The sequence below is a fragment of the Rhincodon typus genome, chromosome 15 (assembly GCF_021869965.1).
Source record: "Rhincodon typus isolate 14 chromosome 15, sRhiTyp1.1, whole genome shotgun sequence".
NCBI classification, from domain to species: domain Eukaryota; kingdom Metazoa; phylum Chordata; class Chondrichthyes; order Orectolobiformes; family Rhincodontidae; genus Rhincodon; species Rhincodon typus.
This window is the reverse complement of record NC_063346.1, coordinates 542,451-558,964: the sequence shown is the minus strand read 5'-3', so window position 1 is coordinate 558,964 and position 16,514 is coordinate 542,451. Positions and strand designations below refer to the sequence as shown.

General features: G+C 44.8%; 1 protein-coding gene across 1 annotated transcript in view; it reads left to right on the top strand.

Annotated features, from left to right (window-relative positions):
- The window catches only part of LOC109912726 (hyaluronan synthase 3-like), a 33,554-nt gene that overhangs the window by 9,379 nt on the left and 7,661 nt on the right, over positions 1-16,514 (top strand). The window contains exon 2 of the mRNA XM_020512159.2: positions 6,361-6,986. Within this exon, the coding sequence (XP_020367748.2) occupies positions 6,363-6,986 (624 nt within the window). The 5' untranslated portion in view covers positions 6,361-6,362. The remainder of the gene's footprint in view (positions 1-6,360; positions 6,987-16,514) is intronic.

Sequence of the window (16,514 nt, the reverse complement as noted above, 5' to 3'; positions counted from 1 at the left end):
TGGGAAGTGCAGTTGTTTAGTGCGAACCAAGCGTAGGTGTTCCGCAAAGCGGTCCCCAAGCCTCTGCTTGGTTTCCCCGATGTAGAGGAGGCCACAACGGGAACAGCGGATGCAGTATACCACATTTGCAGATGTGCAGGTGAACATCTGCTTGATGTGGAAAGTCTTCTTGGGACCTGGGATGGGGGTGAGGGGGGAGGTGTAGGGGCAGGTGTAGCACTTCCTGCCGTTGCAGGAAGAAGTGCCGGGTGTGGTGGGGCTGGAGGGGAGTGTGGAGCGGACAAGGGAGTCCCAGAGAGAGTGGACCCTCCAGAAAGCAGATAAGGATGGGGAGGGAAAAATGTCTTTGATGGTGGGGTCAGATTGCAGGTGGCGGAAGTGTCGGAGGATGATGCGTTGGATCCGGAGGTTGGTGGGATGGTACATGAGGATGACGGGAATCTGTTTTGGTTGTTATTGCAGGGAGGGGGTGTGAGGGATGAGTTGCGGGAAATGCGGGAGACACGGTCGAGGGTGTTCTCGACCACTGATGGGGGGGAGGTTGCGGTCCTTGAAAAATGAGGACATCTGAGATGTACGGGAGTGGAGCGCCTCATCCTGGGAGCAGATGCGGTGGAGGCGAAAGAATTGGGAATAGGGGATGGCATTTTTGCAGGAAGGTGGGTGGGAGGAGATATATTCTCGGTAGTTGTGGGCGTCGGTGGGCTTGAAATGGATATCGGTTTCCAGGTGGTTACCAGAGGTGGAAACAGAGAGGTCCAGGAAGGAGAGAGAGAGGTATCAGAGATGGTCCAGGTGAACTTAAGGTTGGCATGGAAGGTGTTGGTGAAGTGGATGAACTGTTCAAGCTCCTCGTGGAAGTACGAGGCGGTGCCGATACAGTCATCAATGTAATGGAAGAAGAGGTGGGGTTTAGGGCCAGTGTAGGTACGGAAGAGGGATTGTTCCACGTAACCTACAAAGAGGCAGGCATAGCTTGGGCCCATGCGGGTACCCATGGCCACCTCCTTTGTCTGTAGGAAGTGGGAGGAATCGAAAGAGACGTTGTTGAGGGTGAGGACGAGTTCGGCTCAGCGGATGAGGGTGTCACTGGAGGGGGACTGGTCGGGCCTGCGGGACAGGAAGAAGCGGAGGGCCTTTAGGCCATCTGTATGGGGAATGTAGGTGTATAGGGACTGGATGTCCATGGTAAAGATGAGGTGTTGGGGACCAGGGAATTGGCAGTTTTGGAGGAGGTGGAGGGCGTGGGTGGTGTCACGGACGTGGGTAGGGAGTACCTGGACCAAGGGGGAGAAAATGGAGTCGAGATGGGTGGTGACCCACCGAACTTATCTCCACCTGTCGCGACTCCATTTTCTCCCCCTTGGTCCTGCCCCACCGAACTTATCTCCACCTGTCTGGTAAAGTGGCGACCAAAACTGCAAACAATACTCCAAATGCGGCCTAACAGGGTTTTATATCGCTGCAATATGGTTTGCCAACTCTTGTGCTCCACACCCCAGGCGACGAAGATAAGCATGCCATATGCCTTTTTAATCACTTTGGCCACCTGCATTGTCACTTTTAGGGAACTGTGGACCTGCACACCCAGATCTGTCTTTATCTTAATGTTCCTCAGGGTTCTCCATTAACAGTATAATTCACACCTAAATTTGAACCTCCAAAATGCATCATCTCACTGTTGTCTAGATTAAACTCCATCAGCCATTTCTGTGCCCAAGTCACCAACCTATCTGTATCCTGTTGTATACTTTCACAATCATTAGCACCAATAGCAATTCCACAACCTTGGTATCATCTGCAAACTAACTAACCAGACCACCCACATTTTCCTCCAGATCATTTATATATACTACAAACAACAAAGGACCTAAGACTGATCCCTGTGGAACACCACTAGTTACTGGTCTCCATTCTAAAAAACACCCTTCCACCACTACCCTCAGTCTTCTATAACAAAGCCAGTTTTGTATCCATCTAGCCAGCCCACCCCGAATCCCATGTGTTTTTGTACCAATCTGCCATGTGGTACTTTATCAAAAGCCTTACTAAAATCCATATAAATCCAAAGCTCTTCCCTCATCAATTATCTCTGTCACCTCTTCAAAAGATTCGATCAGGTTGGTGAGACAACCTTCCCCATATGAAACCACACTGCCTGTTGCTAACTCGTCCAGTATCTTCCAAATGTACATATATCCTGTCCCTCAGTATCTTCCCCGAGAGCTTCCCCACCACAGATGTCAGACTCAGCGGCCTATAATTTCCTGGATTATCCCTGCTTCCTTTCTTAAACAAGGGAGCAACATTGGCTAATCTCCAGTCCTCTGGAACCTCTCCTGTAGTCAAGGAGGATGTGAAGATATCTGCCAATGCTCCAGCTATTTCTTCCCTTGCTTCTCGCAGTAACCAGGGATAGATCTCATCTGGCCCTGGGGACTTATCTACCTTAATGCCATTTAGGATGCCCTAAACTTCCTCCTTCAATGTATTGACATTCTCTAGAGTATTCACACACTCATCCCTGACCTCAACATCAGTCATGTCTTTCTCCTTGGTGAATACTGATACAAAGTACTTACTAAGGATCACCCCCACTTCCTGAGGCTCCATGCATAACTTCCCTCCGTTGTCCTTGAGGGGGCCTAGTCTTGCTAGCCTCTTTCTTCTAAGATATGCATAAAAAGCCTTGGGATTCTTCTTGACCCTGTTTTCTAAAGACATTTCATGGCCCCTTTTCACCTTCCTAATTCCACGTTTAAGTTCCTTCCTAATTTCTCTATACTCTTCCAGGGCTTTGTTCGTTTGTAGCTGCCTCGACCGATCGTATATTTCCCTTTTCCTTTTGACTAAGTTTACAATTTCCTCGTCATCCATGGTTCCTAGATCCTGCCATTCCTATCCTTCAGTTTTGCAGGGACATACATGTCCTGCACTTTAATCAGCTAGTCTTTAAAAGCATCCTACGTGCCAGATGTAGATTTGCCCTCAAATAACTGTTCCCAATCCACATTCCCCAGTTCCTGTCTAATTTGGATGTGATTGGCCCTTGCCCAATTAAGCACCCTCACCCAAGGGCTTCTCTTGTCCTTGTCCATGACTACTCAAAATCTTATGGAGTTATGGTCACTAAGCCCAAAATGCTCTCCTACTGAAATATTGATCACTTGTCCTGGCTCATTCCCTAATACCAAGTCTAGTACGGCCTCCTCTCTGGTTGGATTGTCAACATACTGTCTCAAAAAGCCCTCCTGGACACATTTAACAAATTGCTTTCCATCCAACCCCCTGGATCTGAGGGAGTCCCAGTCAGTAAGAGGAAAGTTGAAGTCATCCACCACAACTATCCAGCTTTTTTCACATCTTTCTAGTATCTGACTACATATCTGTTCCTCTGTCTTCCGTGGGCTGTTGGGAGGTCGATAGAAAACTCCCAACATTGTGACTTCACCCTTCCTATTCCTGAGCTCCACCCATAATGCCTCACTGCAAGATCCCTCCAATGTATCCTCCCTCAACACGGCTGTGATATGATCCTTAATCAGCAATGCAACTCCCCAACCCCTTTTGTTTCCCTTTCTGTCCTGGGTAAAACAGCGATATCCTGGAATGCTAAGATACCAGTCCTGTCCCTCCTTTAACCATGTCTCTGTAATGGCAATAACATCATAATTTCATGCAGTGATCCATGCTCTTAGTTCATCTAGTTTACCTGTTATATTTCTTGCATTGAAGTAAATGCACTCCAGACCTCCAGTCTCTCTGAGCCCCGCAACTTCCCTCTGCCTGCTCTTATTCTGCGCTATGCATATCTCAGCCTCTCCTTCGTCCCAAATCCCTGCACTGACTGGCCTGTGGTTCCAGTTCGCACCCCCCTGCCACACTAGTTTAAACCCTCCTGAAGAGCTCTAGCAAACCTCCCACCCAGGATATTGGTGCCCCTCCAGTTCAGGTACAACCTGTCCTTCCTGTACAGGTTCCACCTTCCCCAGAAGACATCCCAATGATCCATATATCTAAAGCCCTCCGTCCTGCACCAGCTCTGCAGCCACATGTTCAACTGTACTCTCTCTGTTCCTAGCCTCACTCGTCCGTGGCATGGGTAGTAATCCTGAGATTACTACTCTGGTCGTACTGCTTTTTAGCTCCCTATCTGACTCCCTGAACTGTCCTCACAGGACCTCTTCCCTCTTTCTATCTATGTCATTTGTGCCAATGTGGACAATGATTTCTGTCTGTTTTCCCTCCTGTTTCTAGATGTCCTGTACCCGCTCAGAGACATCCAGGACCCTGGCACCAGGGAGGAAACACACCATCCTAGAGTCTCGTTTATGGCCACAGAAACGCCTGTCTGTGCCCCTGACTATCGAGTCACCCGCTACTATCGCTCACCTGGACTTTTCCCCACCCTGCTCTACAGTAGAATCAGTTGTGGTGCCACAGGTCTGGCTGCTGCTTTTATACTCCCCTGAGAGGCTATCCCTCCCCTCCAACAGTATCCAAAATGGTATAGCTGTTTGAGAGGGAAATATCCACAGGACATTCCTGCACTACCTGCCTGCCTCTCCTGGCAGTCATCCATCCATCTGTATGGACCTGTGATGTAATGACCTCCCTGTAACTGGTGTCTATCACTCTCTCTGCACCCTGTATGCACCACAGTGTGTCCAGCTGCTTCTCCAACCGAACCACGCAGCCTGTGAGGAGCTGTAGCCGGTCACACTTCCTGCAGACATAGTTATCAGGGACACTAGACTGTTCACCTGATCTCCCAGATCTGGCAGGAGGAGCAAACTACTGCCCTCACTGCCATCTCCACCTTTGTACACTGAAAAAAATAGATGAGTCTGATCTTGCCTGTCCTCTTTGCAGTGTGTTTTTTTTGGTTGGAGGAGGTGAGCGGGGGTTGGAGGGGGACCCTACACTAATGTAGTGTTTTGGGTTTAACCACTCCTTAACACCAGTTTCTCTGCAATATTCAGACCAGTCATGGTGACTGCAGTGCCATCTCTCAGAATTCTACTCAGTGACATCTCTGCTGCCTTCTGATTAGAGTTGCACTACAGAAATTCACCAAGGCTGTTTAGACAGCACCTTCCAAACCCATGACCACTTCCATCTAGAAGGACAAGAGCAGCAGATACATGGGAACACCATCACCTTCAAGTTCCCCTCAAGCCACTCACCGTCCTGACTTGGAAATATTTTGCTGTCCCTTCACTGTTGCTGGGTCAGAATCCTGGAATTCCCTCCCTACAGTCTACCTACAGCACATGGACTCTAGCGGTTCAAGAAGGTACTCACTCCACCTTCTCAAGGACAACTAGGGACAGGAAATAAATGCTAGCCAACCAGCAATGACCATGTCCCATGAATAAATTTTTTTAAAAAAAATACCCCTTCATCTGAGTGGCTTGCTGGAAGTTATTCACAAGGCTGTTAAGAGTCAATAATGCTGCTCTGGGTCTGGAGTCACATATAGGCCAAACTGGGTAAGGAAGGTATATACCGTTCTCTCTTGGTTCTGGATCCTTCTCCCCTTCCACCAATAGGAACAGTTTCTCCCTTTCCACACATCAGATTCCTCACAATTTTGAACACCTCTATCAAATCTCCTCTGAAGCTTCTCTCCTTCAAGTTGATCAGGCCTATCATTCTCCAATCTTTCTGTGTAACTGAAGTTCTTCATTCTTGGAACAATTCTCATGAACCTTTTCTGCACCTTCTCTCATGCCTTCACAACTTTCCTAGTGGACTGAGTGGAATGTCCAGAACTAGATGCAATAATCTAGTTGAAGCCATACCAGTGTTTTAGACAGGTTTAAACCTCCTTGCTTTTGTATTCTATACCCATAATGATAAGGCCAAGGATGCTGTCTTCTTCTAAGGTCTGGTGCAGTCTGTTTGCGCTGCTTTGTGGATGGAGGTAGAAAATCGATTCTGAGGGGCAGGGAAAGTATTTTTAAGCTAATATTTTACAATCTCACCAATTTTAAAGATCAATTTGTGGGATTTAAAATGATGGAATGTTTTATTTGAACGGACACACTTGTCACCAAGCACATAACAAGAGATTATCAATTTAAAATAACCACCAAAGAATCAAATAGGGAATTGAGGAGAAGCTTTGTTAACTAGAATTTAGTGAGAATGCACAAGTTGCTATCACAGGGCGGGGTTGAAATGAATAGTGTTGATGCATTAAGGCTGGGAGGAGGATTGAGTGGAGCATGGCCTACTTAGGTGAAATGGTGTGATTCTGTGCTGTAAACTTTATTTACTTCTATGTCCCTGACTATTCCATATTAATGCTGAATATTCACTAGCTTGCTTTGTTGCTGATTGCTTTTTCTGTTACAGACATGTCCTGTGAGAGACTCTGTACCACGCTCCGAATCATAGCAAGCACCTTGTTTGCTTTGTCGGTGCTGGGGGCCATTACCTGCACCTATGTGAAGGGATATCAGTTTAGCTACACAGAGAATTACCACCTGTCCTTTGGGCTGTATGGAGCCATCCTTGCTCTACATCTTTTTATTCAGAGTCTCTTCGCCTTCTTGGAACACAGGAGGATGAGGAAGGAGAACCGACCCTTCAAATTTACCAAGTCAGTCGCTCTTTGTATCGCTGCTTACCAGGAGGACCCAGATTATCTCAAAAAATGTCTGGCATCAGTGAAGCGGATTGCATATCCCAACCTTAAGGTGGTGATGGTCATTGATGGCAACAGCGAGGAGGACATTTACATGATGGAGATATTCAATGAGCTCATGGGCTTAGAGAACACTGGCTCTTATGTCTGGAAGAGTAATTACCATGAGAAGGGAACTGGAGAAACTTACATCACCTTCAGTGAGGGCAAGAGGAGAGTGGAGGAAATTGTTACTCAGTCTAAATTCTCTTGCATCATGCAGAAGTGGGGAGGGAAGCGAGAGGTGATGTACACAGCATTCGCCGCTCTTGGGGATTCCGTGGATTATATACAGGTGGGGATGACTTACTGGAGAACGGGCTTGAAGGAAGGCTTTTCCTTTAAGTACGGTTGAGGCAAATTCTTATTGGAAATTGATGGAATTTCTCTAGCATTGTTATGTGTTGCTGTTGTTCAACTTCCAGTAATTTCTGGTTTTCCTTCCTCAAATGTCTTATAAAGTGGATGGACAGATGAAATTTAAAATCTGAAGGAGTGGTTCCCAAAGTAAGAGGATTTTGGGAGATTATAATTTGAGCATCTGCAATGTTTCTGCACACTACCTTTAAAATTCTGGGATGGATACCACCTCATTGCAGCAATTTGTCACCATTGGTACCATTAATTTCTTAATTACTGTTTATTTTGCTCAATTTATTAATCACAGTCCTTTGGAAACTCTTTTGGCATAGAGGTAGTCTCACTAACTTTAAGCTAGGAAACCTAGGATCAAATCCCACCTGCTTCAAAGGTATGTCATAACAAGCTGGTTAAAATATCTATTAATTTTAGTTTAAAATGCACTCAATGACAGAACATCTACAACTATTTCTTCTATTCACTCGTGGGATGCGGGCATTGCTGGCTGGGCCAGCATTTCTTGCCCATCCCTAGATGCCCTTGAGAAGGTGGTGGTGAGCTGCCTTCTTGAACCGCTCCAGTCCATTTGGTATCGGTAGACCCACAATGCCATTAGGGAGGGAATTCCAGGTTCAGAATCTGGGATACAGAATGTCACAGATTTCTCTAAACGATGAAATTTCTCCTCATGACAGCTCTAAATTGGTAAACATTTATCCTGAGACTATGGCGGTAATTTTACCAAGCCCTTGGAAGCAGCTTTAGAGCCCTGGGAGTGGTCTGAGAAAATTAGAAAAAATGACATTGGACAGGAATGCTGAATTGTTCCCACTTTTTCTGGGGGTGGTGTGCTTAAATGCCCAGCAACCTTTTCTAGCAATGAAAAGTGATTTGGCCTTGTTACTGAGCAATTTTAAACAATGTTGTCAGTGCTGCATGGGGCTTCACCATAGTGTCTTCAGCTCATCAACTCACATGGCAGGTGCACAGGAAGAGTACAAAATAAAAACCAAAAGAACTGCGGATGCTGTAAATCAGGAACAAAAACAAAGTTGCTGGAAAAGCTCAGCAGGTCTGGCAGCATCTGTGAAAGAGAAAACAAAGTTAACGTTTCGGGTCCGGTGACCCTTCCTCAGAATTTTTTTACAAATACTGCTTCTCCACAGCAGTATCTGCTTTGGTACCTGCACAATAAGAGTTGCTTTCTCTCTCTGTGTCACATTAAGTGGTTGCCCCCTTTCTGTGAGATGCTGTATCAAGATGAGAAAATTGTCACATGATATTTCAATTCTGTTTGAGTTTCTTCCCCATGGCAGCCAGATCACACAGATATGTTTGTGTGCTGGGATGCTTTCAGAATTCTTTGTCTGATCCTAAGGTTAAAGGAGACAGTTTAAACCATAGCCAGCTTGCAAAGTCCAGAGTTCATAATTTAAATGGGGAAACAGCAACCCTGAGCTCATCCCAACGAAGGCTCTCAGTTCCAAGAGAAACTCCTGGAGACTGATGACACAGGAATTTCTCCTTGATCCTTCTTCCATATTCATCTCACTCTGACCTCTTTTGTATCATTCACTTGACTGCAACTACTGAAGGCTATCAATGCGTCAATCACATGCCAACTCACCTTCATGCCTCAACCCATTCTGCAGCAAGTGACTGACCTCCTGACTCCCCAGAAGGCTATCTACCAAAGTCAAGGCAGAAATCAGGATGGATCATTTCCCACTTTCTTGCACGAGTGAAGCATCAACAACACTCAATGAGCTAACTTATATAAACAATTTGAATGAGAATTTAGGGGACATGGTTAGTAAGGTTGTGGATGACACCAAAATTGGTAATATAGTTAACAGTGAAGAAGGTTTCAAAGAGATCTGATCATTTGGGTCAATGGGCTGAGAAGTGGCAGATTGAGTTTAATTTGGATAAATGTGAGGTATTGCATTTTGGTAAAACAAGCAAGGGCAGGACTTATACAATTAATGGTAGAGCCCAGGGTGGTCTTGTAGAACAGAGAGACCTAGGCGTTCAGGAAATAATTCTTTCAAATTTGTGTCACATGTAGACAAGGGTTTAAGAAAGCAGTTAGCACGCTTGCCTTCATTGCTCAGGCTTTGAGTATAGGAGTTGGGACGTCATGTTGAGGTTGTACAGGACGTTGGTGAGTCCTTTTCTGAAGTACTGTGTATTGTTCTGGTCGCCCTGTAATAGAAAGGATATTATTAAACTGGAGAGAGTTCAGAAAAGATTGACCAGGATGTTGCTGGGAATAGAAGGTTTGAGTTATAAAGATGGTCTGGATAGCTGGGACGTTTTTTGCCCTGGAGCGCGGGATGTTGAGAGGTGACCTTATAAAGGTTTATAAAATCATGAGGGACATAGATAAGGTGAATAGCAAGGATCTTTTCCATAGGGTGGGGGAGTTCAAAACTAGGGCATATTTTTAAGATGAAAGGAGAAAGATTTAAAAAGGACATGAGGGGCAATGTTTTTACACAGAGAGTGGTTTGTGTATAGAATGAACTCCAAAGGAAGTGATGGATGTGGGTACAGTTACAATGTTTAAAAGAGATTTAGATAAGTCCATGAATAAAAATGTTTGGAGGGGTATGTGCCAAGCACAGGCAAGGTGGGACTAGTTTAGTTTGGGATTATGGTTGGCATGGACTGGTTGAACCAGGGTCTGTCTCCATGCTGTGTGACTTTATAACATTCTACTTATAAAAAGAGACAGAGTGAAAACAAGGAATTATAGACCAATCAGCCTCTTGTCGTGAGTGAGGAAAATGCTATGGATGATTTTAAAAGAATAGCTGAGCATTTGGAAAACAGTGGCGGGATTGGAGAGAATAAGCATGGATTTATGAAAGGGAAGTCATGCTTGACAAGTAAGAACAAAGAACAAACAGTACAGCATAGGAACAGGCCCTTCAGCCTACCAAGCCTGCACCAGTAAATGACGCCCTTCAAAACTAAAATCCCCTTGGCTCTGCACTGTCTGTGTCCCTCTATTCCCTGTCTATACATGTATCTATTAAGATGCCTCTTAAGCATTTCTTCCACCACCTCTTGTAGCAGCGCATTCCAGGCACTTATACCATCTGTGTAAAAAGGTTGGCTGTCACATCTCCTTTAAACTTCCCCGTTTCTACTTTTAACTTATGTCCACTAGTAATTGACATTTCTATCCTGGGAGAAAGACCCTGACTATCCATTCTGTCCATGCCTCTCATAATTTTGTACGTCTATCAGGTCCTCCCTCAGTCTCCAATGTCCCAGTGAAAACAAACCAGGTTTGTCCAATCTCTCCTCACAGCTAATACCCTCCATACCAGGCAGCATCCTGGGAAACCTTTTCTGTACCCTCTCCAAAGCCTTTACATCCTTCTGGTAGTGTGGTGACCAGACCTGTACACAGTATTCCAAATGTGACCCAACTAAAGTTCTATGCACGTACAGCATGACCTGCCAATTTTTATACTCTATGCCCCAACCGATGAAGGCAAGCACACCATACATCTTCTTGACCACCTTGTCCATTTGTGTTGCCACTTTTAGGGAACTGTGGACCTGTACACCGAATCCCTCTGTATGTCGATGCATCTAAGCATGCTGCCATTTCCTGTATACTTCCCTCCTGCATTCGACCATCCCAAGTGCATCACTTCAAATTTGTCCAGATCAAATTCCATCTGCCATTTCTCCACCCAAGTCTCCAGCCTAACCATGTCCGTCTTTATCCTCTGGCAATCCTCCTCACTATCCACAGCTCCCCCAATCTTTACGTCAGGCTGCCTAGATTCTCCTCAAAATCATTTATATATCATTAACAACAGGATTCTCAGCATTGATCCCTGTGGAGCACCACTGGCCAGACATTCCAGTCAGAAAAAAATTCTCATTTGCTGCTCTCTGTCTTTGATGACCAAGCCAGTTCTGTATCCATCTTACCAGCTCACCGCATGTCCTATGTGACTTACTGTCTGCCATGAGGGACTTGACAAAGGCCTTGCTAATGTCCATGTAGACTATATCTGCACCTCACCTTCATCTTTATCACTTACTCAGAAAACTCAATCAAGTTTGTGAGACATGGCCTCCATTGCACAAAGCCATGCTGCCTATTGCTAATAAGTCCATGTTTTTTCCAAATGTGAGTAAATCCTATCCCTGAGAATCTTCTCCAAAAACTTCCCTACCACTGATGTAAAGCTTACTGGCCTGTAATTTCCTGGATTAACCTATGAACCTTTTCTTAGCTTCACTCAGTTTTGAAGAAGAGTCTTTGGACTCAAAACACTGCTTTCTCCCCACAGATGCTGCTCGATCTGCTGAGTTTTTCCAGCAATTTGACTTTGTTCCGGATTTCCAGCATCCAGTTCTTTGGATTTTTTGTCTATTATGGCCCCTCCCCCAGTTGGACTGTTTACATATTGTTTCAAGAAACTGTCCCAAATGCACCTAACAAATTTCCCTCCATCCAAGCCCCTAGCACTAAGCGAGTCCTAGTCAATATAGGGGAAGTTAAAGTCACCCTTCACAACAACCTATTCTTTTTACATTCTTCCATAATATGTCTACATGTCTGTTGCTTTATTTCCTGCTGGCTGTTGGGAGGCCATAGTACAATCCCATCAAAGTGATTGCACCCTTCCTAATCCTCAGCTCTCCCCATATGGCCTCGCTAGATAAGCCTTCAAAGTGTCCTCCCTCAGTACAGCTGTGATATTCTCTGTAACCGGTAATGCAACTCCTTCGACTCTTTTACATCCCTCTCAACTCATGTGAATCATCTAAATCCCGGAATGTTAAGCTGACAGTCATGTCCCTCTCTCAACCAAGCCTCTGTAAGAACTACAACATCATAGTTATATGCATTAATCCAAGCTCTAAGTTCATCTGCCTTACCGGTCACACATGTCGCGTTAAAATATATGCACTTCAGACACTTGGAAGATGTAACTTGTAAAGATGATGAACGGGAACCTTTGGATTTGGTTTATTTGGACTTTCAGAAGGCTTTCAACAAGTGTCACATAGAGGTTAGTGTGTAAAATTAAAGTGAACGGCATTAGGGTATAGTATGGAGATGCATAGAAAACTAGTTGGCAGACAGGAAAGAAAGAATAGGCATAAACTGACCTTTTTTGGAGTGACTAGTGGGGTACTGCAGGGATCAGTGCCAGAACGCTAGCTATACACTAAATGTAATATCTGCAAATTTGTGGCTGGCACAAAGCTTAGTGGGAGGGTGAGCTGTGAGGAGAATGCAGAGATGCTTCAGTGTGATTTGGATAAGTTGAGTGAGTGGGCAAATGCTTGGCAGATGCAGTATAATGTGGACAAATGTGAGGCTATCCACTTTGATGGCAAAAAAGAGGAAGGCAGAGTATATTCTGAATGACTATAAATTGAGACAGGGGCATGTCTTTTGTCCTTGGTGTCCTTGTACACCAATTGTTGCAGGTATGGTAGCCTTCAGAGCAAGAGGATTCAAGTACAGAAGCAGGGATGTCTTCCTGCAAATGAACAGGACATTAGTAAAACCACATCTGGAACATTGTATGCAGCTTTGGTCTACTTCACTGAAGAATGTTCTTGCTATGAAGGAATACATCAAAGGTTTATCAGATTGATACCTGAGATGGCAGGACTCATGTATGAGGAGAAGTTGAATTGATTAGGATTTCATTCAGTGGAGTTCAGAAAAATGAGAGGGGATCTCATAGAAACTTTAAAAAAACTCTATATAGTACCAGACCGGGTAGATGCAGATGTTCCTAATGATGTGCTCTTCGGAGAGTGGTTAGGCCAAAGGGCCTGTTTCCATACTGTAGGGATTCTATGAATCTAGACTTAAATTGTGCAACAGAACTCATAAACCAGTATCCAAGACAGTGCACACCCTGGAAAATCCATTTACATCTGATTTGGAACAAATTGCTTAGCAACATCCAAATCAGAGCCAATCAAAATAAACGTCAAGTTAAATGGTCACCTGATTCTATTGGAGGTTGATGCTGGCAGTGATTGCAAAACCAGTCTTTAACAAAATTCGTTCTGGACTCCAACCCTTAAGTTTGAGCAAGACCTCGGCCAGACTGAGAATTATACTGGGGAGCCTTTATAGATTCAGGGTACAACTTCGGTTCTGGTCTCTTATGAGAAGCAGCTGGTTCAGTTGCCACTGATTGCAGTAAAAGGCTTGGGCCCAAGCCTGATGGGGTGAAGTTGGTTGAGAAAGATTCATCTAGATTGTTTCAACATTTTTTGATTAGAAAATGGCTTCCTGAGTGAAGTCCTATTAAACATCCAGAAGTTTTTCAGGAAGGTCTAGGGACTATCAAAGGAGACAAGGCCTTGCATGTTGACCAGGAAGCAATTCCCTGATTCTGCAAGGCCTGCCCAATGCCATTAGCCTTGCAGGCAGAAGTAGAGGCAGTAATTAGGAGGCTGGAAAGTGAAGGAATCACCAAGCCAGTACAGTTTACAGAATGGCCCCGGTACTGGTCATATCGATTGTGAAGCCCAATGGGTCAGTTCACCTTTGTGGAGATTTTAAATAAACGGTAAACTGCTTTTCACAGCTGGATAAATACCCTGTCCCTCACATAGAGCATTTATTTGCAAAGCTGGCAGGGGGTGTTGTCCTTCATGAAGCTGGACATGAGCCATGCGTACTTGCAATTGTGGTTAGATGAGGAGTCCCAGAAGTGTGCTACAATTAAAACCCATAATGGTTTGTACCAATAAATGAATGAGGCTGCCATTTGGGGTATTAGCCTGTGCAATTTTTCAGCAGATGATGGAGAACATTTTACAAGTTCTACTGCAAGTCACCATTTATCTACGTGACATGCTAATAACAGGGAAGACCAATAAAGAGAACTGAGAAAACTTGGACATAGTCCTTGGATGTTTCTCCCAGGTGGGTGTACACTTTAGAGGAGAAAAATGCTGTTCCAGGCACCGCGAGTGACGTACTTGGGCTACAGAGTCTACAAGACCGGGTTACATTCGTTGGGAGATAAAGGGAGGGTAATCAAAGGTGCCTGGCTCCCACATCTGTTCTGGAGCTTAGGTCTTTCCTTGGGCTGGTGAATTATTATAGAAAGTTCATGTATAACCTGGGCTCCATCCTGGCCCCTTTGAATTTACTCTTAAAAAAAGGGTCAGCCTTGGAAATGGCCATGTAACGAAGCCATAGCCTTCAGGGAAGTGAAGAAATAGCTATCATCCTCTAATGTGTTGGCACACTATGATCCCAAGCAAAGTCTAGTATCGCCATGTGATGCATCCTCGTATTACATTGGGGTAGTTTTAGCTCATAGCTGGCCCAATGAGAGGAATGCCCAATAGCATATGCATCCTGGATCTGCCCAGAGAAGGAAGAGATAGAGAAGGAAGGTTTGGAGGTCATATTTGGATTCAGAAAGTTCCACAAGTACCTTTATGGATATAAATTTGTCATAATAATGGGCCACAAACCCCTGCTACTTAAAGAGGACAAGGCATTGCTGCCCATAGCTTCAGCCGAATTCAGCGATGGGCTCTAATACTAAGTGCATATAATTACAAGTTGGAATACCAGAGGCCAAGTAGTGAATGTGGATGCATTGAGCCACCCGCAGCAGCTAGACCACCCATAGTAGTGCCACTGGAAGAGTCCGTAATGGTTTTAAATTTTCTGTACACCCTTCCAGTTACAGCTGACAATATCAGACTTTGGACGCAGAAAGATCCCATCCTGGTAAAACTGAAGCAACTGGTGGTGATGGGGGAAACTAAAGGACCATCACAACTAGAACTGAAACCTTTTTGGACCCAGAGAAACCATATCATAATAGAGAACGGCATATTATTATGGGGAGCAAGAATGATTATCCTGAATAAAGGTCACTACAGATACTGGCTGAACTCCACCAGGGTCACCCAGGGACTTCCAAAATGAAGGTGTTGGTGAGAAGTTACATCTGGTGGCCAGGAGTGGAAGCAGACATAGCTGTGTTGATGGGGAAGTGCCAACAAGGACAAAAATTACCACCAGCAGCTTCATGGGAATGGCTGGATAAACCCTGGACTCAGTTACATGCAGGCCTTTTCATGGGCTGAATGTTCTCAGTCATTGTGGATGCCCACTTAAAGTGGCTGGACATGTGTAGCATTCATTTGTCAAACATGGACTCACGGCAAACGTTGGTCACAGATAATGGGCCATTGTTTACCAGCAGGGAATATGACTATTTCCTAAAGTCGAATGGTATTCAACATATAAGGACAGCTTCCACCATTCAATGGTCTGGCTGAAAGAGCAGTCCAAATTTTGAAGGCAGGCTTAAAGAAACAGCTTGTAGCTTCACCAGTTACAAAGCTGTTCTGGTTGCCCCGATGCAACTGCAGGGATAGCTCCAGCAGAGTTGCTAATGGGGAGAAGACTCCTCACCAAGTTAAATCTGATCTTCCCAAATTGGTGAGGGGTGAGGGTGAAGCAGCATCAGGAACAGCAATACTGGACACAAGACTCCTCGAAGTGAGAGAGGCAGTTTACTTCGGGGACGAAGTTTGATGTAGGAACCACAGGAATGGCCCACCATGGGTAAGAGGCATGGTTGACGTGAGGTCAGGTCCCCTGATGTGTAAAGTTTGGGTGTGTACGAGCTACAACTAAAAAGAACTGTCCTATGTTCTTGGTCTCAGAGGGGGAGGGATACAATGATTCTAAAGGGGTCAGCCAGGTGAACGTCAGAATATGAGTTTCCTGATTGGGACTATTAATCTGGTCCAATCAGGGAGCCCTGGATGGCAGATATAAACAGGATTGTTAGACATCCTCTCACCCTGAGAGCTGGCTCTGAGGGAGCTGGATCAATGTCAAAGACTTTCCACATAAATAAAGGGTGACTTGGCCGGGATACTGGCCTCTGTAGAGTTGTTTCAATGTCTATATTGCCTCCCTCTATCCCTTTTACCAAAATGCACTGCCTCAAACTTCACTCCTGAAACTTCCACTGTAAGAGCACATGCATTGCAGTGGTTAAAGAAGGTGGCTTGCCACATTATCACATGGATACTTTAATACTTAGCCAGGACCCAATGTTGGACGTATAGTGCCTGTTTGGAATGCTGTACTCAATAAAGAGAATGTGAACAAGCTTGAAAACACTGACAAATGAGCACTGAAATGAATCCGAGGTAATGTGTAACAAAGCCTCTCCAACACAAACAAACATCTTCCCTTGCTGAAAGTAGAATAAAATCTATCTGGACTATGCTGGAAAACTCTTGAATCCCACCTCCTGTTGTCACTGTCTCTTGCTGCAACCTCACAAAAATAAATTTACTTGAGAAAGGATGTACTAGCACTGGAGGGGGTGTATAGGAGGTTCACTAGGTTGATTCCAGACTTCAGAAGTTTGCCTTATGAGGAGAGATTGAATAGACTAGAATTGTACTGGAATTT